The sequence below is a fragment of the Pseudophryne corroboree genome, chromosome 7 (genome assembly GCF_028390025.1).
Source record: "Pseudophryne corroboree isolate aPseCor3 chromosome 7, aPseCor3.hap2, whole genome shotgun sequence".
Taxonomy (NCBI): Eukaryota; Metazoa; Chordata; class Amphibia; order Anura; family Myobatrachidae; genus Pseudophryne; species Pseudophryne corroboree.
The window spans coordinates 506,359,364-506,383,343 of NC_086450.1; the positions used below are offsets into that span (position 1 = coordinate 506,359,364).

At 48.1% G+C, this 23,980-nt stretch overlaps 1 protein-coding gene across 1 annotated transcript in view; it reads left to right on the plus strand.

The window, feature by feature from the left end:
- Positions 1 to 23,980, plus strand: part of LOC134944448 (uncharacterized) — a 252,162-nt gene that overhangs the window by 22,845 nt on the left and 205,337 nt on the right. Inside the window, exons 5-7 of the mRNA XM_063933023.1 lie at positions 2,282 to 2,581; positions 3,936 to 4,046; positions 4,192 to 4,548. Of these exons, the coding sequence (XP_063789093.1) occupies positions 2,282 to 2,581; positions 3,936 to 4,046; positions 4,192 to 4,548 (768 nt within the window). The remainder of the gene's footprint in view (positions 1 to 2,281; positions 2,582 to 3,935; positions 4,047 to 4,191; positions 4,549 to 23,980) is intronic.

Sequence of the window (23,980 nt, forward strand, 5' to 3'; positions counted from 1 at the left end):
GTGTATGCTAGGAAAGGTCCTGGAATATTTGGATGGATTTGCCATTAAAGTCAATATCCTTAGCTCGGTGTGCTTGTTGTATAGTCTTCTCCTTAACCAAAAAATAATGTAGACGGCAAATAATGTGCCTGGGTTGTTCCAAGGGTAGACCTTTGGGGCGCAAGGCCCTATGAGCATGGTCAAACAGACTCTCCTCATTAGGGTCTGCCTCTAACAGCTCATTAAAGATTTTTGTCAACTATACCCTCCTGTGAGACATCCTCTTGGACTCCACGCATGCTTAGGTTATTCCGGCATCCCCTGTTGTCCATGTCATCTAGTTGCACCTGCATACCAAGTAGTAGACATGATTGACGGTTAATCACGGTATCGACCTCATTTAATTTGGAGTCTATACGTTCATTATGATCTTCAATCGCAGCCACCCGGTTATCGATGTGAGTTAGATCTGATTGAATAGAGTCCAGACGAATTTTGACCGCATCCTGTATACTTTGTTCCAGGGATTGCAGGTCTTGTTGCAGACCCTGTATAGTAGGAAGGGAGCAAAGGTGATTTAGAATTCCATTAACCTCTGTGGGACCCACTTGAGAGTGCTTTTGTGATAAGGGAGAATGGACCTCCGGAGTACGAGAACCCTCTGAGCCTTCAGAAGCCGTGGCCGGTGGGGTTGAAGTCTTACGAGCGCTGTCAGTGGAAAACAAGGCTCCAAAGAGATTGTGGAAGTCAGCAGATGTTTTGGACTTGACTGGGGTAGCTGCAGGTGTTTTATTTGCACATCGATTCGTCATGAGGTCAAAGAAAAATCCTCACTTGTGTTCAATAAAATGTTGAAGCTTGCATTTGAAGAAAGAGGTGTCACTAATCACTGTCCCCCCATTAAAAACGTGAAAATATTCATGGTCTAGCAGGCATCTCGCATCACATCACATTCGTGGTGCAGAATGAAGTTGCAGCCACACTGGGAATTAAAGAACCAAGTAAATGAGAGGTGTACGTGGAAACAGTAGTGCTGAATTGTCCAGTAGAACAAATAAGCTGTACTGCTGTGGTCGTACCTCCAATCAGTCACAAGATGGGGCTCTCATAAATGTAGTAGAATTATAGTGAAAAGCTGTGTGTGAGAATCTTCATGGAAAATGTGAGGCAATAACGTTATTCAGGCCCACATGGGTTGTAGATAGAAAAAGGCCAACAATGTTCTCTATATCTGTCAGTCCACTCAGCCAGATAGAGTAGATGTAGCAGACAATGCTACAGTCCCACTGTACAGCCCTTAAGTGGTATAACAAGGGGGCAGAGGAAGCACAATTATCGATGCCCAGTTGTTGAGAGCGGTGAAGTGGGCGGGTCCGGAGTTCCACAATCTGCGGCTCAGAGCTCTGGCATCCACCGCAATTGAGGTCCCAGTTTGTTGGATTATTTTCATGAATGTTACTAGTAAACACTGTTCCTTCTGCATCCAATGGTCTTTAGTCCCTTCTTTGGTATGTTTCAGGTGTTAAGGGTTTTCACCTGTTTCGTTCATTCTACTCAGGATTGCCATCTTTGAATTTCTGTAAAATCTGAGGACAGGGGATGGGTTCAGTGCACTTATCCCAGCATGCACATATGACCAGCGTGTGCACGCGCATTGCTGCTGATCCACTCCCCTGGCTGTGAGAGAGAATAAGTGAAAGTTTTGTTTCCCTGTACCTTCTCAGTGAAGTCAGGAGGCTTGCACACCAACCTAGAACAGATCATAGATTTCTGCAAACTAGTGTATCTAGCCTAATGGCTCCATCCAGCACCTGTGTCATGGTGGACTGATTGTACCGAGAACCCCTCAGAGCTCCGCTCTCCAATTGTTATAGATCAGATCAGTTAAGTGGTTTCCTGGATCCACAAGACAAAAGTAATCTCACAGCTGACATGTGGTGCACATAAAAAATGGGATGCATTGAGGCTTTCTCACTTCCACCTTTTGCTTTGTAATCCTTCCAGAAGAAGTGATCCAATGCAAGGCTGAGTACCAGCTGAATCCCTACTGGGCTCGTGCCCTGACCATCCTATCAGTATCCGATTATCATTTCTAACCCTGACACTAAGAGTTCCCCGCAAATAAGTTGAACAGAGCTGTTGCTCCTAAACGTACAGAGGTCTCGCTGCGTTGTGCAAACAGGGGGGATTCAATGATCCCCACCTCTGTACTAGTGTAGGAAGAGGAGGGGAATACACAATAAGCTGAGGTGAAAATCCACTTTAAATGCACTCTAACCAATTGTATTTACTCTCCTTACAGCGCCACCGGTTATACTGATACCTAACAAGGCCGTCAGTATAAATAAGGACAACACCCTCTGCTGTAAAGTCACCGGATTCTTTCCTCCAGATATTGCCATCCATTGGCTTATAGATGAAGAGGTACAGAAACAGCAAATGATGGGTAAACCCCAGCAGAACAGAGACGGCACCTACTGGGTAGATAGCAGTATGGTAATTACACCGACCGATGAGCACCGGAATAAAACCTTCTCCTGCAGAATCCAACACGTCTCTCTCCAGGAGCCTCTTCAGGAGACTTTCCAGCTGGTCTATGAGGGTATGAAGTGTTGTCCTCTACTGGTGTTCAGGGTGTATTGGGGCTGATTCAGAGGTGACTCTATTGATTTTTATGCAGTTTTCAGATTGTTTCGGGCATAGGTGTGCGCAGGGGGGGTGCCTGGTGCGCACAGGCACCCCCTAATGTCTGGCACCCTGATCTCACATGCCTGATGCAGCGATAGTCGAGCAGGCTGATTACTGTCCCCTCTGCGCTGCAGTCTGTCAGGACTGCATTACTGACCGAACGCCTGGGTTAATCAAGGGTGCCACTGCCACCGGCTTTGAAACTCCTGGCTCCACCTCCATGTACAAAAACAGCGTGATGTGATGTGATTATGTCATGCTGCTCGCACGCCCACCTGCCACACCCGCCACATGCCCACCTCTCTCCTTCTATGCTATGCCAACGCCAGCCACTGATGAGGATCAGCTTGCAGCCAGCATTCCTCTTAGGAAGACAAATTCAATACTGGCAGGCGGTCGGCAGTAGCATTGACACATCACCTGTTTTTCCAGCAGCAGCAGTACTAGTCTGCGACTGTCAGTGACAGTGAGTGGCTGACTTGTAAGTAAGGTGCTGCAGCTTGCAGGGGAAAGAGAGGGGGAGCCAGACCAGGCTGAGGAGGAGCAGTGTAATTACAGTGAGTGCCATCAGGGGTGTTTGTTTGGTGCACACCACAACATCTGACAATGCACCTACTTTATTAGGATTGGTACAAGTATGGATATTTTATATTGCGTTGACCGTCAATAGATGGTGTTAGACATGCCCAAAAGGCGGTGCTAGACACACCATTCCGACGGTGCACCCCCTAATAAAATGTGCTGCGCACGCCAATGGTTTCGGGTCTGTGTGCAGATCTGTTTCTGTGAGGTTGCTTGCTGTGCCCCAAATGCTGCAGCATAATTGACATGCGGCTCGTATCTGGGGGCAGTGATGAGGCGGAGTCAGGTCGCGCCCCAGAAATTGGGGTGCATTGCCTCCGTTTTCTAGGTGTGCAAACCCAATGGTTCCTTTTTTTGGATGCAACTTCACTGGCCCCAGCAGAGTGATTTGGCCGGACATCCTGATTAACCTCAGGGCTCCTCAGATATCCGATGGTCGAGCATTTGATACGATACTGAGTCGCTGGACGCAGCAGTGGATCAGACAAGACGGCAGTAGGAGGCTTTTGCATAATTTTGCACAGCTGCTGCGTACAAAGACCACCTCGGAATCAACCCCATTGTATCATGTTTGCCTGATAGTAACAGTGGAACCCTGTGTGATAAGAAGTTATAGGAGTAGGTGCTGGGATGTTTGGAGGAACCTCACCCTCTGCTCACATGCACCGTTGTGTTATATCCTGCAGATGAACCGTCTAATGCGGGCACTATTGTCGGCTGTGTCATCGTGGTGTTGCTGATATCAGTAGTGATGTTTGGCATCTTTTGGTGGAAACAACGAAAGAACAGGAGAAAAGGTAATTCAGTGAGTTTAGATCCTTCTGATGAATATATTTAAATCTGTCAAAAAAATGAAATTAAGTACAAATTGTGACTGTGACGCGTATATTATTGGCTGTTGCTGGTGTCACTGACTGATCATACTAATAATCCTTTCACCAGCTATGGATCCATTCACGGTAAAGGAAATTGAGGGTCCTTCTCGGCTGTTCCATGGAGAAGAAGCCACCCTGTGCTGTACAGCTACCAACTGCAGAGGGGACGTACGTGTGACTTGGCTGGAGAAGAGAGACGGGCAGGTGCGTGAAGTCCCGCAGTCTCAGCCAATAGACACAGGAGAGGAGGAGAAGCTGCTGGTCCCATCCTATGTAATCAGATCCCAGAAAGAGGGGCTTCAGTACTCGTCTTCCCTGAGGTTCACACCCTATATGGAGAGACACAGAGATGTGACCTTCTCCTGCAGGTTTCTCTCTGGCCACAGGAGCGAGGAGAAGACATTTCACTGTAAAACTATCTATGGTAAGATTTATCACTATGATGCTTGTCTCCTAATACACTTGTCTACTTCAGTATTTATCTAGTAACAATCATATTCCTAGCATATTAACAAAGTGTAGCCGTATCGGAAGCAATTAACAATTATTTCCCCTTTATACTCATATACAATTATTTCCCCTATATACTCATATATCCAGGGATGGCACTGGATCCAGAATAGAGTCTGTGTGCATTGCTTTGCCCAGGGGCCTATACTGCTGTTAGGGCATTGTGTATAAGGGGTACTACTGTGTGGCATAATGTGTAATAGGTGGTACTACTGTGTGGTTTAGTATGAATCAGGAGGACCATGGCCCTCATTCCGAGTTGTTCGCTCGCTAGCTGCTTTTAGCAGCATTGCACACGCTAGGCCGCCGCCTACTGGGAGTGAATCTTAGCTTAGCAGAATTGCGAACGAAAGATTAGCAGAATTGCGAATAGAAATATCTTAGCAGTTTCTGAGCAGCTTCAGACCTACTCACACATAGCGATCAGTTCAGTTCAGTTTCGTTTCTGGTTTGACGTCACAAACACACCCAGCGTTCGCCCAGACACTCCCCCGTTTCTCCAGACACTCCCGCGTTTTTCCCAGAAACGCCAGCGTTTTTCCGCACACTCCCATAAAACGGCCAGTTTCCGCCCAGAAACACCCACTTCCTGTCAATCACACTCCGATCACCAGAACAATTAAAAATCCTCATTACGCCGTGAGTAAAATACCAAACTTTTGTGCTAATTTACTTGACGCAGGCGCACTGCGAACATTGTGCATGCGCAGTTTGCGACTAATCGCTCTGTAGCGGAAAAAAACTAACGAGCGAACAACTCGGAATGAGGGCCTATGTGCAGTGTTATGTGAATAAAATGATGCTACTGTGTGACATCATTTGAATTGGAGGTACTACTGTGTGGCCACTAGAGATGAGCGCCGGAAATTTTTCGGGTTTTGTGTTTTGGTTTTGGGTTCGGTTCCGCGGCCGTGTTTTGGGTTCGACCGCGTTTTGGCAAAACCTCACCGATTTTTTTTTGTCGGATTCGGGTGTGTTTTGGATTCGGGTGTTTTTTTCAAAAAACACTAAAAAACAGCTTAAATCATAGAATTTGGGGGTCATTTTGATCCCAAAGTATTATTAACCTCAAAAACCATAATTTACACTCATTTTCAGTCTATTCTGAATACCTCACTCCTCACAATATTATTTTTAGTCCTAAAATTTGCACCGAGGTCGCTGGATGACTAAGCTAAGCGACCCTAGTGGCCGACACAAACACCTGGCCCATCTAGGAGTGGCACTGCAGTGTCACGCAGGATGTCCCTTCCAAAAAACCCTCCCCAAACAGCACATGACGCAAAGAAAAAAAGAGGCGCAATGAGGTAGCTGTGTGAGTAAGCTAAGCGACCCTAGTGGCCGACACAAACACCTGGCCCATCTAGGAGTGGCACTGCAGTGTCACGCAGGATGTCCCTTCCAAAAAACCCTCATCAAACAGCACATGACGCAAAGAAAAAAAGAGGCGCAATGAGGTAGCTGTGTGAGTAAGCTAAGCGATACTAGTGGCCGACACAAACACCGGGCCCATCTAGGAGTGGCACTGCAGTGTCACGCAGGATGTCCCTTCCAAAAAACCCTCCCCAAACAGCACATGACGCAAAGAAAAAAAGAGGCGCAATGAGGTAGCTGTGTGAGTAAGCTAAGCGACCCCAGTGGCCGACACAAACACCGGGCCCATCTAGGAGTGGCACTGCAGTGTCACGCAGGATGTCCCTTCCAAAAAACCCTCCCCAAACAGCACATGACGCAAAGAAAAAAAGAGGCGCAATGAGGTAGCTGTGTGAGTAAGATAAGCGACCCTAGTGGCCGACACAAACACCGGGCCCATCTAGGAGTGGCACTGCAGTGTCACGCAGGATGTCCCTTCCAAAAAACCCTCCCCAAACAGCACATGACGCAAAGAAAAAAAGAGGCGCAATGAGGTAGCTGTGTGAGTAAGCTAAGCGACCCTAGTGGCCGACACAAACACCGGGCCCATCTAGGAGTGGCACTGCAGTGTCACGCAGGATGTCCCTTCCAAAAAACCCTCCCCAAACAGCACATGGCGCAATGAGGTAGCTGTGTGAGTAAGCTAAGCGACCCTAGTGGCCGACACAAACACCGGGCCCATCTAGGAGTGGCACTGCAGTGTCACGCAGGATGTCCCTTCCAAAAAACCCTCCCCAAACAGCACATGACGCAAAGAAAAAAAGAGGCGCAATGAGGTAGCTGTGTGAGTAAGCTAAGCGACCCTAGTGGCCGACACAAACGCCGGGCCCATCTAGGAGTGGCACTGCAGTGTCACGCAGGATGTCCCTTCCAAAAAACCCTCCCCAAACAGCACATGACGCAAAGAAAAAAAGAGGCGCAATGAGGTAGCTGTGTGAGTAAGCTAGGCGACCCTAGTGGCCGACACAAACACCGGGCCCATCTAGGAGTGGCACTGCAGTGTCACGCAGGATGTCCCTTCCAAAAAACCCTCCCCAAACAGCACATGACGCAAAAAATTAAATTAAGAAAAATTAATTAATTAATTAAATTAAGAAAAATTAAAGAAAAAAGAGGTGCAAGATGGAATTGTCCTTGGGCCCTCCCACCCACCCTTATGTTGTATAAACAGGACATGCACACTTTAACCAACCCATCATTTCAGTGACAGGGTCTGCCACACGACTGTGACTGAAATGACGGGTTGGTTTGGACCCCCACCAAAAAAGAAGCAATTAATCGCTCCTTGCACAAACTGGCTCTACAGAGGCACGATCTCCACCTCATCATCATCCTCCGATATATCACCGTGTACATCCCCCTCCTCACAGATTATCAATTCGTCCCCACTGGAATCCACCATCTCAGCTCCCTGTGTACTTTGTGGAGGCAATTGCTGCTGGTGAATGTCTCCACGGAGGAATTGATTATAATTCATTTTAATGAACATCATCTTCTCCACATTTTCTGGATGTAACCTCGTACGCCGATTGCTGACAAGGTGAGCGGCGGCACTAAACACTCTTTCGGAGTACACACTTGTGGGAGGGCAACTTAGGTAGAATAAAGCCAGTTTGTGCAAGGGCCTCCAAATTGCCTCTTTTTTCTGCCAGTATAAGTACGGACTGTGTGACGTGCCTACTTGGATGCGGTCACTCATATAATCCTCCACCATTCTTTCAATGGTGAGAGAATCATATGCAGTGACAGTAGACGACATGTCCGTAATCGTTGTCAGGTCCTTCAGTCCGGACCAGATGTCAGCATCAGCAGTCGCTCCAGACTGCCCTGCATCACCGCCAGCGGGTGGGCTCGGAATTCTGAGCCTTTTCCTCGCACCCCCAGCTGCGGGAGAATGTGAAGGAGGAGATGTTGACAGGTCGCGTTCCGCTTGACTTGACAATTTTGTCACCAGCAGGTCTTTGAACCCCAGCAGACTTGTGTCTGCCGGAAAGAGAGATCCAAGGTAGGCTTTAAATCTAGGATCGAGCACGGTGGCCAAAATGTAGTGCTCTGATTTCAACAGATTGACCACCCGTGAATCCTTGTTAAGCGAATTAAGGGCTCCATCCACAAGTCCCACATACCTAGCGGAATCGCTCCGTGTTAGCTCCTCCTTCAATGTCTCCAGCTTCTTCTGCAAAAGCCTGATGAGGGGAATGACCTGACTCAGGCTGGCAGTGTCTGAACTGACTTCACGTGTGGCAAGTTCAAAGGGCATCAGAACCTTGCACAATGTTGAAATCATTCTCCACTGCGCTTGAGACAGGTGCATTCCACCTCCTATATCGTGCTCAATTGTATAGGCTTGAATGGCCTTTTGCTGCTCCTCCAACCTCTGAAGCATATAGAGGGTTGAATTCCACCTCGTTACCACTTCTTGCTTCAGATGATGGCAGGGCAGGTTCAGTTGTTTTTGGTGGTGCTCCAGTCTTCTGTACGTGGTGCCTGTACGCCGAAAGTGTCCCGCAATTCTTCTGGCCACCGACAGCATCTCTTGCACGCCCCTGTCGTTTTTTAAAAAATTCTGCACCACCAAATTCAAGGTATGTGCAAAACATGGGACGTGCTGGAATTTGCCCATATTTAATGCACACACAATATTGCTGGCGTTGTCCGATGCCACAAATCCACAGGAGAGTCCAATTGGGGTAAGCCATTCCGCGATGATCTTCCTCAGTTGCCGTAAGAGGTTTTCAGCTGTGTGCGTATTCTGGAAAGCGGTGATACAAAGCGTAGCCTGCCTAGGAAAGAGTTGGCGTTTGCGAGATGCTGCTACTGGTGCCGCCGCTGCTGTTCTTGTGGCAGGAGTCCATACATCTACTCAGTGGGCTGTCACAGTCATATAGTCCTGACCCTGCCCTGCTCCACTTGTCCACATGTCCGTGGTTAAGTGGACATTGGGTACAACTGCATTTTTTAGGACACTGGTGAGTCTTTTTCTGACGTCCGTGTACATTATCGGTATCGCCTGCCTAGAGAAGTGGAACCTAGATGGTATTTGGTAACGGGGGCACACTACCTCAAGAAATTGTCTAGTTCCCTGTGAACTAACGGCGGATACCGGACCCACGTCTAACACCAACATAGTTGTCAAGGCCTCAGTTATCCACTTTGCAGCAGGATGACTGCTGTGATATTTCATCTTCCTCGCAAAGGACTGTTGGACAGTCAATTGCTTACTGGAAGTAGTACAAGTGGGCTTACGACTTCCCCTCTGGGATGACCATCGACTCCCAGCAGCAACAACAGCAGCGCCAGCAGCAGTAGGCGTTACACGCAAGGATGCATCGGAGGAATCCCAGGCAGGAGAGGAATCGTCATTATTGCCAGTGACATGGCCTGCAGGACTATTGGCATTCCTGGGGAAGGAGGAAATTGACACTGAGGGAGTTGGTGGGGTGGTTTGCGTGAGCTTGGTTACAAGAGGAAGGGATTTACTGGTCAGTGGACTGCTTCCGCTGTCACCCAAAGTTTTTGAACTTGTCACTGACTTATTATGAATGCGCTGCAGGTGACGTATAAGGGAGGATGTTCCGAGGTGGTTAACGTCCTTACCCCTACTTATTACAGCTTGACAAAGGCAACACACGGCTTGACAAATGTTGTCCGCATTTCTGGTGAAATACTTCCACACCGAAGAGCTGATTTTTTTGGTATTTTGACCAGGCATGTCAATGGCCCTATTCCTCCCACGGACAACAGGTGTCTCCCCGGGTGCCTGACTTAAACAAACCACCTCACCATCAGAATCCTCCTGGTCAATTTCCTCCCCAGCGCCAGCAACACCCATATCCTCCTCATCCTGGTGTACTTCAACACTGACATCTTCAATCTGACTATCAGGAACTGGACTGCGGGTGCTCCTTCCAGCACTTGCAGGGGGCGTGCAAATGGTGGAAGGCGCATGCTCTTCACGTCCAGTGTTGGGAAGGTCAGGCATCGCAACCGACACAATTGGAGTCGGACTCTCCTTGTGGATTTGGGATTTCGAAGAACGCACAGTTCTTTGCGGTGCTTTTGCCAGCTTGAGTCTTTTCATTTTTCTAGCGAGAGGCTGAGTGCTTCCATCCTCATGTGAAGCTGAACCACTAGCCATGAACATAGGCCAGGGCCTCAGCCGTTCCTTGCCACTCCGTGTGGTAAATGGCATATTGGCAAGTTTACGCTTCTCCTCCGACAATTTTATTTTAGATTTTGGAGTCCTTTTTTTACTGATATTTGGTGTTTTGGATTTTACATGCTCTGTACTATGACATTGGGCATCGGCCTTGGCAGACGACGTTGCTGGCATTTCATCGTCTCGGCCATGACTAGTGGCAGCAGCTTCAGCACGAGGTGGAAGTGGATCTTGATCTTTCCCTAATTTTGGAACCTCAACATTTTTGTTCTCCATATTTTAATAGGCACAACTAAAAGGCACCTCAGGTAAACAATGGAGATGGATGGATACTAGTATACAATTATGGATGGACTGCCGAGTGCCGACACAGAGGTAGCTACAGCCGTGGACTACCGTACTGTGTCTGCTGCTAATATAGACTGGATGATAATGAGATGAAATCAATATAATATCACTAGTACTGCAGCCGGACAGGTATGTATATTTATTATGTAATGACTGATGACGGACCTGCTGGACACTGTCAGCTCAGCAGCACAGCAGACTGCTACAGTAAGCTACTATACTATAGTAGTATGCACAAAGAAGAAAGAAAAAAAAAAAAACCACGGGGAGGTGGTATACAATTATGGATGGACTGCCGAGTGCCGACACAGAGGTAGCTACAGCCGTGGACTAACGTACTGTGTCTGCTGCTAATATAGACTGGATGATAATGAGATGAAATCAATATAATATCACTAGTACTGCAGCCGGACAGGTATGTATATTTATTATGTAATGACTGATGACGGACCTGCTGGACACTGTCAGCTCAGCAGCACCGCAGACTGCTACAGTAAGCTACTATACTATAGTAGTATGTACAAAGAAGAAAGAAAAAAAAAAACCACGGGGAGGTGGTATACAATTATGGATGGACTGCCGAGTGCCGACACAGAGGTAGCTACAGCCGTGGACTAACGTACTGTGTCTGCTGCTAATATAGACTGGATGATAATGAGATGAAATCAATATATATGTATATATAATATCACTAGTACTGCAGCCGGACAGGTATATATATTTATTATGTAATGACTGATGACGGACCTGCTGGACACTGTCAGCTCAGCAGCACCGCAGACTGCTACAGTAAGCTACTATAGTAGTATGTATAAAGAAGAATGAAAAAAAAAAAAACACGGGTAGGTGGTATACAATATTATATATATATATATATTATATACAATTATATATATATATATATTAAACTGGTGGTGGTGATTGATTATTAAACTGGTGGTCAGGTCACTGGTCACACTATCAGCAACTTGCAAGTAGTACTCCTAAGCAGACAATCACAAAATATATTATACTGGTCTGGTGGTCAGTGTGGTCACAATGGCAGTGTGGCACTGACTCTGGCAGCAAAAGTGTGCACTGTACGTTATATGTACTCCTGAGTCCTGCTCTCAGACTCTAACTGCTCCCCACTGTCAGTGTCTCCCCCACAAGTCAGATAATTAATACAGTCACACTATCTAATCTATATCACTTCAGCAAGTAGTAGTAGTATAGTAGTACTCCTCCTAATAATGCTCCCCAAAATTACTACTACTGTGTCTCTCTCTACTGTCTCACTCTCTTCTCTAAACGGAGAGGACGCCAGCCACGTCCTCTCCCTATGAATCTCAATGCACGTGTGAAAATGGCGGCGACGCGCGGCTCCTTATATAGAATCCGAGTCTCGCGATAGAATCCGAGCCTCGCGAGAATCCGACAGCGGGATGATGACGTTCGGGCGCGCTCGGGTTAACCGAGCAAGGCGGGAAGATCCGAGTCGCTCGGACCCGTGTAAAAAAACCTGAAGTTCGGGCGGGTTCGGTTTCCGTGGAACCGAACCCGCTCATCTCTAGTGGCCACACCCTTCCTTGTGAGACCACTTCTCTTTTTTTGCTGTTCCTTTATGTGTTATGGGAGGGAGGGTGTAAAATTATAGTCTGCAGGGTGGCGTCAAACACCCTAGCACCGCCCTGCATGTATCACTAGCATTTTCCTATCTTTCTCCAACATTTCTTGTATCTCTCCTGATCCAACACATCAGGATCAGGGCACAGTTTGGCTCCTCTGTAATACGACCACCAAAATAAAATCTCATGTTACTGGTGAAACGTTCAACGTGAAAGAATGAATCAATTGTGACACTAAATGTTGTATCTATGTTCTACAATGCCCGTGTGTGCTCCAATATGTGGATCGTACCACACATAAGCTAAAAACTAAGGCCCTCATTCCGAGTCGTTCGCTCGGTAATTTTCTTCGCATCACAGCGTTTTTCTGCTTAGTACGCATGCGCAATGTTCGCACTGCGACTGCGCCAAGTAATTTTGCTATGAAGATAGTATTTTTACTCACGCCTTTTTCTTCGCTCCGGCGATCGTAGTGTGATTGACAGGAAATGGGTGTTACTGGGCGGAAACACGGCGTTTTATGGGCGTGTGAAAAAAAACGCTACCGTTTCCGGAAAAAACGCAGGAGTGGCTGGAGAAACGGGGGAGTGTCTGGGCGAACGCTGGGTGTGTTTGTGACGTCAAACCAGGAACGACAAGCACTGAACTGATCGCAGATGCCGAGTAAGTCTGAAGCTACTCTGAAACTGCTAAGAAGTTTGTAATCGCAATATTGCGAATACATCGTTGGCAATTTTAAGGTGCTAAGATTCACTCCCAGTAGGCGGCGGCTTAGCGTGTGTAACTCTGCTAAAATCGCCTTGCGAGCGAACAACTCGGAATGAGGGCCTAGATTTAGAGAACATCAGTCGAATATTATTAAGAAATCTATGTTTAACAGTGTTTCCGGACTTTTCTGTGAAAAACATGGAGGGAACACTGTCATATATACCGTAAGAGGTGGGGATAGATACAAAAACTTATGCTCTAAGGAAGATTGGATTTTTAAGTTAAAAACATTGGGGGTAATTCAGACCTGATCGAAGATGTGCTAAATTTAGCACATCTACGATCATTTACTCTGACATGCGGGGGGACGCCCAGCACAGGCGATGCTGATAGCATCTCACTGGGCTCCCAGGATGCGCACGCGCAGTGCGGCCGCTGCGTGTGCGCACTCCACAAAGTAATTCAGACTGTGATCGCTGCAGCGACGCAGTCTGAATTATCCCCCATTGTCCCCAACAGGCCTAAATGAAAATATAGATTTTGAGTCTTTTTGTTTGTCATGGATACAAGATGAATACGACCCTTTAAGAACTCATATAGTGTCCATTACTAACATAGCGCTAGTCTACTATGTATTGTATAAATATTGTATGTATTGTACTGTATATTGTATGTATTGATGGCACTACTATCTCCTCTAGCCCCCAAGTGCGCTGTCTTGGAGTAATCCTTGATTCCTCCATCTCCTTCACACCACACATTCAGCACCTCTCACAAACCTGCCGTTTTCATCTAAAAAATATTTCCAGGATCAGACCCTTTCTCACCCAGGATGCTACTAAGACTCTTATCCACTCACTGGTCATCTCCAGACTGGACTACTGTAATCTGCTCCTGACTGGCATTCCTGACAAACACCTCTCTCCACTCCAATCTATCCTCAATGCTGCTGCCCGGCTCATCTTCTTCACCAAACGCACTACATCCACCTCTCCTCTCTTACTAGACCTTCACTGGCTCTCCTTCCCTTCCCGAATCCAATTCAAGCTTCTCACACTCGCTTGCAAAGCTCTCACCCACTCCTCTCCCATCTACATCTCTGACCTTATCTCCCTTTACACTCCCACCCATCCTCTTCGCTCTGCTAATGCTCGCCGACTCTCCTGCCTACGGATTACTTCCTCCCACTCCTACCTCCAAGGTTTCTCTCATACTGCAACACTTCTCTGGAATTCCCTACCTCTCCCCCTCAGACTCTCCCCTCTCTACAAAACTTCAAACGTGCTCTCAAGACCCACTTCTTCACCAAACCCAGCCAAATATCATCCTAACCCTCTGTTCTACGCTCTCTATGTACCCCATCTGTGTCACCCCTGTCTGTCTACCCCTCCCCTTTAGAATGTAAGCTCTCACGAGCAGGGCCCTCTTCCCTCATGCGCTTATCCTTTTTCTTACTTTAATAATCTTCAACTGCACCAAATCCATCAGTCTTCTGCCACCTGATACTTATTCCAGTGTCACCTGCTGATGTAACTATGTTTCTCTGACGTCCTAGTGGATGCTGGGTACTCCGTAAGGACCATGGGGTATAGACGGGCTCCGCAGGAGACTGGGCACTCTTAAAAGAAAGATTAGGTACTATATCTGGTGTGCACTGGCTCCTCCCTCTATGCCCCTCCTCCAGACCTCAGTTAGTATCTGTGCCCGGCCAGAGCTGGATGCACCCTAGGGGCTCTCCTGAGCTTCCTAGAAAAGAAAGTATATTTTAGGTTTTTTATTTTCAGTGAGATCTGCTGGCAACAGACTCACTGCTACGAGGGACTGAGGGGAGAGAAGCAAACCTACCTGCTTGCAGCTAGCTTGGGCTTCTAAGGCTACTGGACACCATTAGCTCCAGAGGGATCGAACACAGGCCCAGTCCTCGGTCGTCCGTTCCCGGAGCCGCGCCGCCGTCCCCCTTGCAGAGCCAGAAGAACGAAGAGAAGTTGAAAATCGGCGGCTGAAGACTCCGGTCTTCATTAAGGTAGCGCACAGCACTGCAGCTGTGCGCCATTGCTCCCTTAGCACACCACACACTCCGGTCACTGATGGGTGCAGGGCGCTGGGGGGGGGGGGCGCCCTGGGCAGCAATTAGATTACCTTACTTGGCGAAAAGCACATAATACAGTCTGATAAACTGTATATGTGCATTAACCCCCGCCATTAAAGTACATAAAAGGACAGAAGCCCGCCGCTGAGGGGGCGGGGCCTTCTTCCTCAGCACACCGGCGCCATTTTCTCTTCACAGCTCAGCTGGAAGGAAGCTCCCCAGGCTCTCCCCTGCAGTATCCTGGTACACAAAGGGTAAAAAAGAGAGGGGGGGCACATAAATTTAGGTGCAAAACTGTGTATATAAGCTGCTATAGGGGAAAAATCACTCAGTATAGTGTACATCCCTGTATTATATAGCGCTGGGGTGTGTGCTGGCATACTCTCTCTCTGTCTCTCCAAAGGGCCTGGTGGGGGAACTGTCTTCAAATAGAGCATCCCCTGTGTGTGTGGTGTGTCGGTACGCGTGTGTCGACATGTCTGAGGTAAAAGGCTCCTCTAAGGAGGTGACAGAGCGGATATGTGTGTGGGAGGGTGTCTCCGTCAACAACGCCGACACCTGTTTGGATATGTGTAAGTGCTGAGGTAAAATTATTGCACAAAAGGTTAGGGAACAGAAAGGAAATCTACCCTGGTCTGTCCCTATGTCACAGAGTCCTTCAGAGTCTCTCTATGTTCACTATCCAAAATAACAAAGTATCGACACGGAGTTTAACTCCACTGTCGACTACGATAATGCAAAGTTACAGCCAAGAGGGCTAAAAGATATTCAATATATGATTATTGGAATAAAAGATGATTTGCATATCACTGATGACTCATCTGTCCCTGACACGAGAGTACACATGTTAAGGGGAAGAATGCTGAGGTAAATTTCCCTCCTCTCATGAGGAAAAAGAGCGGGAATCTCCAGACAAGAGACGGCAGCTTCCCACAAGAGAATTCTCAGGCTGTATCCTTTCCCCACTAGGGCCAGGATTTGTTGAGAATCTTCCCCTTTTTTTGTCCTGTTTGCACTAGCTATTCTCAGGGATCCTGCAGATAGCGTGCACATTCTAGTATACTACCCAGACCGGCGATTGTGTCGGCATGGGTTTATAGCGCTGAGGCAGCGTGGACAGGTACCTTATCAGCAGAGATTGAGACCCTAGTATGCATGTAAATATTTTAAGATGCTGTCTTAAGTGATATATAATTATAAAGCATGCCCAAAGGGACATGAGTATACTGGGTCCTAGAGACAAAAGCTATGTCGATTTCTGCTTGACGTGTCCAGTAGAATATACATTGGACAGATGATGCCGACTTAAGAGGCATATGGAAGGCTGAGGATTGTGTGGAGAAAGGTTCTCGGGCCTGGTCTCCACAGTTATAGCTGGTAATTCTGATATTTTGCCTTATATTCCTGCACAGCCTAGGAAAGCACGACATTATTAAATGCAGCTTTTCGAATAAAGAAACAAGAAAGTCTGAGGTGCGTCCTTTCTTGTCAGAGCCGGGGGCAGAGGAAAGAAGCTGTACAACACAGCTAGTCCCCAGGAACAGAAGTCCTCCCCGGCCTCTACAAAAATCCACCGCATGTCGCTGGGGCTCCACAGGCGGAGCTAGGCCCGGTGGGGACACGCCTTCGTAAATTCAGCCACAAGTGGGTTCACTCCCTGTTAGATCCCTGGGCAATAGAAATTGTATCGCAGGGATACAGGCTGGACCGTGAGTAGATGCCCCCTCACCGAGGACCCGGCGGGCTTCCCCCCAAGAGAAGAAAGCCAGTGTTAACTGCAATTCGTAAATTGTATCTTCAACAGGTGGTGGTCAAGGGTCCCCTCCTTCAACAAGAGGGTGTTATTATTCGACCGTGTTATAATCCCGAAACCAGACGGTTCGGTTAGACCCATATTGAATTAAAATCCCTGAACATATACCTGAAAAGGTTCAGGTTCAAGATGGAATCGCTAAGAGCGGTCATTGCATGCCTGAAATGAATCGGGACATAAGGGATGCATACCTTCGTGTCCCCATTTATCCACCTCATCAGGCGTACCTCAGAATTGCGGTACGGGATTGTCATTACCAATTTCACCAAGGTAATGGCGGATATGATGGTGCTCCTGCGGAAGCAAGGTGTCACTATTATCACATACTTGGATGATCTCCTCATAAAAGCGAGATCAAGAGAGCAGTTGCTGGACAGCGTATCACCTTCTCTGGAAGTGAAACGGCAACACGACTGGATTATATATATTCCAAAGTCGCAGTTGGTTCCTACAGCTCATCTGCCTCGCCTAGGCATGATCCTAGACACAGACCAGAAGAGGGTTTTATCTCCCGATAGAGAGAGCTCAGGAGCTCATGACACTGGTCAGGAATCCATTGAAAACCAAAACAGGTGTCAGTGCATCACTGCACTCGAGTCCTGGGAAGGATGATGGCATCATACGAGGCCATCCCCTTTGGCTGGTTCCATGCAAGGACAATGGAACTTACTGGACAAGTGGTCCGGATCACATCTTCAGATGCATCGGTTAATCACCCTATCCCCCAGGGCCAGGGTGTCTCTCCTGTGGTGGCTGCGGAGTGCTCACCTTCTCGAGGGCCGCAGATTTGGCATTCAGGACTGGGTCCTGGTGACCACGGATGCATGCCTCCGAGGGTGGGGGGCAGTTACACAGGGAAGAAAATTCCAAGGTTTGTGGTCAAGCCAACAGACTTGCCTTCACATCAATATCCTGGAACTAAGGGCCATATACAATGCCCTAAGTCAAGCGGAGTTCCTGCTTCGCGACCAACCGGTTCTGATCCAGTCAGACCGCAGGGGCTCATGTAAACCGCCAGGGCGGCACAAGGAGCAGGGTGGCGAGGGTAGAAGCCACCAGAATTCTTCGCTGGGCGGAGAATCAAGTAAGCGCACTGTCAGCAGTGTTCATTCCGGGAGTGGACACGACCTCCACCCGGGAAAGTGGGGACTTCATCAGGAAGTCTTCACGCAGTTTTGCAAATTGATGGAAACTGCCTCAGGTGGACTACATGGCGTCCCACCTCAATAAAAAGATAAAAAAGGTTTTACGCTGGGTCAAGGGACTCTCAGGCGATAGCTGTGGTCGCACTAGTAACACCGTGGGTGTTCCAGTCGGTCTATATATTCCCTCCTCTTCCTCTCAGACCCAAGGGCTGAGAATTGTAATAAACGGAGGAGTGTGAACAATATTCTTTGCTCCGGATTGGCCAAGAAGGACTCGGTACCCGGAACTGCAAGAAATGCTCTCAGAGGACCCATGGCCTCTGCCTCTCAGTCAGGACATGTTGCAACAGGGACCCTGTCTGATCCAAGACTTACCGTGGCTGCGTTGGACGGCATGGCGGTTGAACGCCGGATCCTAGCGGAAAAGGGCATTCCGGATGCAGTTATTCCTACGCTGATAAAGGCTAGGAAAGACGTGACAGCAAGACTTTTTCACTGTATATGGCGAAAATAGGTTGCTTGGTGTGTGGCCGGGAAGGCCCTACAGAGGAATTCCAGGGGGGTCGATTCCTGCACTTCCTACAGTCAGGGGTGACTATGGGCCTAAAATTTCGGCCCTATCCCTTTTTCTCTCAAAAAGAACTGGCTTCACTGCCTGAAGTTCGGACGTTGTTACAGGGGTGCTGCATATTCAGCCCCTTTTGTGCCTCCAGTGGCACCTTGGGATCTTAACGTGTGTTGGATTCCTAAAATCCCACTGGTTTGAGCCACTTAAGACCGTGGAGCTAAAATATCTCACGTGGAAAGTGGTCATGCTTTTGGCCTTAGCTTGGACTAGGCGTGTGTCAGAATTGGCGGCTTTGTCATGTAAAAGCCCATATCTGATCTTCCATATGGAAAGGGCAGAATGGAGGACTCGTCCCCAATTTCTCCCTAAGGTGGTATCATCGTTTCATTTGAACCAACCTATTGTGGTGCCTGCGGCTACTAGGGACTTGGAGGATTCCAAGTTGCTGGACGTAGTCTGGGCCCTGAAACTTTGTTTCCAGGACGGCTAGAGTCAGAAAAACCGACTCGCTATTTATCCTGCATGCACCCAACAAGCTGGGTGCTCCTGCTTCAAAGCAGACTATTGCTCGCTGGATCTGTAGCACCATTCAGCTTGCACATTCTGCGGCTGGACTGCCGCATCCTAAATCAGTAAAAGCCCATTCCACGAGGAAGGTGGGCTCTTCTTGGGCGGCTGCCCGAGGGATCTCGGCTTTACAACTTTGCCGAGCTGCTACTTGGTCGGGTTCAAACACTTTTGCAAAATTCTACACGTTTGATACCCTGGCTGAGGAGGACCTTGAGTTTGCTCATTCGGTGCTGCAGAGTCATCCGCACTCTCCCGCCCGTTTGGGAGCTTTGGTATAATCCCCATGGTCCTTACGGAGTACCCAGCATCCACTAGGACGTCAGAGAAAATAAGAATTTACTCACCGGTAATTCTATTTCTCGTAGTCCGTAGTGGATGCTGGGAGCCCGTCCCAAGTGCGGACTCTCTGCAATACATGTATATAGTTATTGCTTAACTAAAGGGTTATTGTATGAGCCATCTGTTGAGAGAGGCTCAGTTATTGTTCATACTGTTAACTGGGTATAGTTATCACGAGTTGTACAGTGTGATTGGTGTGGCTGGTATGAGTCTTACCCTGGATTCCAAATCCTTTCCTAGTAATGTCAGCTCTTCCGGGCACAGTTTCCCTAACTGAGGTCTGGAGGAGGGGCATAGAGGGAGGAGCCAGTGCACACCAGATATAGTACCTAATCTTTCTTTTAAGAGTGCCCAGTCTCCTGCGGAGCCCGTCTATAACCCATGGTCCTTACGGAGTACCCAGCATCCACTACGGACTACGAGAAATAGAATTACCGGTGAGTAAATTCTTATTTTATTTACCCTGTACTTGTCCTATATTGTCATCAACTGTAAGTTGCTGTTTTCCTGTTTGATTATTTGTTTATGTACTCTGTAGTATGGGCGCTGCGGAACCCTTGTGGCACCATATAAATAAAGGATAATAATAATAATAATGTAACATAGCGCTAGTCTACTATGTAAAATAGCGCTAGTCTACTATGTAACATAGCGCTATTCTACTATGTAACATAGCGCTAATCTACTATGTAACATAGCGCTATTCTACTATGTAACATAGCGCTAATCTACTATGTAACATAGCGCTAGTCTACTATGTAACATAGCGCTAATCTACTATGTAACATAGCGCTAGTCTACTATGTAACATAGCGCTAGTCTGCTATATAACAGCGCTATATATATATATATATATATATTGTGGCAGGAGAGGTACTTTGCCACCTGTTAGCTACACACAGGGTTCTGGGGGTAGATGGGAAGTGTGGATGGACCGGGTTCCAATCCATTTGGCCCAGACCAGGTCTTATAGGCTTTTTAGCCCAAGAAGCTGCTTCATCAGCCAGCACCTGGCTGCTGTGCTTAAAGCAGAGTCTCTCCCATGAGTCATGGCTCCTGATGGCAGTTAGTGCCCAGGTGATAGGTCTGCTAGGGAGAGTGGGGTCCGGAAGACTGGGGCACTAGTGTCAGGATGCCGTGGCCTGAAGGGTTCCTTATTAAGTAAAAGGGAGTGAGCCAGGGCCCACCTCCCTGGTTGCTTATACTAGAGACAGTGATCTTTGTTTTATGTATATCTTTGTTTTTGAGCAACCTGAATAAAAGGTATTTGTTTTTGCACAAGCCTGGAGTCGGTCGCTGGTGGAATTTTTGTAGCAGAGCACATGCTAGCAAGTCTCCTGTTACAAATGGCACCCGAACAGTGACCCTTCTGCTAGTCATGTCACACGTGGCAGAGGACCTAACAGCCGCAAGGTAGCGGCACACATACCAGCGAACTCCAGACCAAGCTGAACTCGTGGGCATCAGTACCAGACCAAGGGTGTTGTCAGTAGTGGTTAAAACCAACCCCACAGGGTAAAAATAATGATGTTTTGTTAAAACTGAATGTGTTTGATTTTGGTGAAAAGGTTTACATTGGCAGCAAAGAGGTTAAGCAGGGTGCATGGACTGTTCTGTCTTTCCTGCTTCGCACCATTCATTGAAAGTAGCTGTGTTGACTTGCTCTAAGGGGTTGCAAGCATCTGATAATTTATTACTGAATTTCTTCTCCAATCTTACTTTTATCTGTGCCTGCAAAATCTAGTAGAGGGAGTCTAGTGTCCTTGTTAGTTAGCTCATTAAGCCTAATCAAGCAAAGTTGAAACCTTTTATAAATGTGGTTCTATTTAAATAGAGAAACTTTGTGGCACTATGTGTACCAGCCAGGGCCGTAACTACGTGTGTGCCAAGTGGGCTTGGCACACAGCGCAGTTGCCCTGAGGGCGCAACGGCCAGCGGCATGTAATGAGTCAAATTGACTCATTACATGCCGCCTCTGCTGTGGACGCCGCCGCCGCGCTAGAGGAGAGAGACCAGCGCCGGGCAGCGTTCAAGGAGGAGGAGGGAGGGGGAGCAGGGAGCCGCAGCAGCGCTATTTGATTGGTAGTAAGCGCCGCTGCAGCATCCCCCTCTCCTTCTGTATTGGCTGCCTGGCGCTGCTATGGATGCTGGGATGCGGTTCCTTCATCCCAGCATCCACAGCAGCGCCAGGCAACCAATACGGAAAGAGAGGGGGATGCTGCAGCGGCGCTTACTACCAATCAAATAGCGCTGCTGCGGCTCCCTGCTCCCCCTCCCTCCTCCTCCTTCTCACCTCACTGCCTGCACCGAAAGGGAGATGCACGAGGAGCCTGTCAGCGGGGAGAAGGTAAGTATATCCCTCTCTCTCTCTCTCTCAGGGGGACACCGTCTGCCGCAATGTGTAAAAAGGGGGCCTGGCTGCCGCAATGTATAAAAAGGGGGCCTGGCTGCCGCAATGTGTAAAAAGGGGGACTGGCTGCCGCAATGTGTAAAAAGGGGTCCTGGCTGCCGCAATGTGTAAAATGGGGTCCTGGCTGCCGCAATGTGTAAAATGGGGTCCTGGCTGCCGCAATGTGTAAAAAGGGGGACTGGCTGCCGCAATGTGTAAAAAGGGGGACTGGCTGCCGTAATGTGTAAAAAGGGCTCCTGGCTGCCGCAATGTGTAAAGAGGGCTCCTGGCTGACGCAATGTGTAAAGAGGGGGCCTGGCTGCCACAATGTGTAAAAAGGGGTCCTGGCTGCCGTAATGTGTAAAAAGGGGTCCTGGCTGCCGCAATGTGTAAAATGGGGTCCTGGCTGCTGCAATGTGTAAAATGGGGTTCTGGCTGCCGCAATGTGTAAAAAGGGGTCCTGGCTGCTGCAATGTATAAAAAGGGGTCCTGGCTGCCGCAATGTGTAAAAAGGGGTCCTGGCTGCCGCAATGTGTAAAAAGGGGTCCTGGCTGCCGCAATGTGTAAAATGGGGTCCTGGCTGCCGCAATGTGTAAAAAGGGGGACTGGCTGCCGCAATGTGTAAAAAGGGGGACTGGCTGCCGCAATGTGTAAAAAGGGGGACTGGCTGCCGCAATGTGTAAAAAGGGGGACTGGCTGCCGCAATGTGTAAAGAGGGGGCCTGGCTGCCGCAATGTGTAAAAAGGGGGACTGGCTGCCGCAATGTGTAAAAAGGGGGACTGTCTGTGTCTGCTGTAATGTGTACAAAGTAGGGATGAGCGGGTTCGGTTCCTCGGAATCCGAACCCGCCCGAACTTCATGTTTTTTTACACGGGTCCGAGCGACTCGGATCTTCCCGCCTTGCTCGGTTAACCCGAGCGCGCCCGAACGTCATCATCCCGCTGTCGGATTCTCGCGAGGCTCGGATTCTATCGCGAGACTCGGATTCTATATAAGGAGCCGCGCGTCGCCGCCATTTTCACACGTGCATTGAGATTCATAGGGAGAGGACGTGGCTGGCGTCCTCTCCGTTTATAGAGAAGAGAGTGAGACAGTAGAGAGAGACACAGTAGTAATTTTGGGGAGCATTAGGAGGAGTACTAGTTAGTTACTTGCTGAAGTGATAGATAGTGTGACTGTATATTATCTGACTTGTGGGGGAGACACTGACAGTGGGGAGCAGTTAGAGTCTGAGAGCAGGACTCAGGAGTACATATAAAGTACAGTGCACACTTTTGCTGCCAGAGTGCCACACTGCCATTGTGACCACACTGACCTCCAGTATAATATATATTGTGATTGTCTGCTTAGGAGTACTACTTGCAAGTTGCTGATAGTGTGACCAGTGACCTGACCACCAGTCACCACCAGTTTAATATATATATATATATATATATACCGTACACTGAACGCCGGCACTCGGTCCGCCCCCTGGGCTTACTTGCTGCTGGTGCCTTCCCCTAGGGTGTGACCCCCATATCCATATCAGAGAAGAACGAGGCGGCACTCAGAGACTTCAAACAGCAAATGAATTTAGTGCAAAATCTGCAGTGATACAATCAACGTTTCGGGGTATTCACCCCTTCATCAGGATGTAGCTACCTCTGTGTCGGCAGTCGCTCGTCCATCCATAATTGTATACCACCTACCCGTGGTTTTTTCTTTTCTTTCTTCTTTATACATACTACTATAGTAGCTTACTGTAGCAGTCTGCGGTGCTGCTGAGCTGACAGTGTCCAGCAGGTCCGTCATCAGTCATTACATAATAAATATATCTACCTGTCCGGCTGCAGTACTAGTGTGATATAATATATATTGATTTCATCTCATTATCATCCAGTCTATATTAGCAGCAGACACAGTACGGTAGTCCACGGCTGTAGCTACCTCTGTGTCGGCAGTCGCTCGTCCATCCATAAGTATACTAGTATCCATCCATCTCCATTGTTTACCTGAGGTGCCTTTTAGTTGTGCCTATTAAAATATGGAGAACAAAAATGTTGAGGTTCCAAAATTAGGGAAAGATCAAGATCCACTTCCACCTCGTGCTGAAGCTGCTGCCACTAGTCATGGCCGAGACGATGAAATGCCAGCAACGTCGTCTGCCAAGGCCGATGCCCAATGTCATAGTACAGAGCATGTAAAATCCAAAACACCAA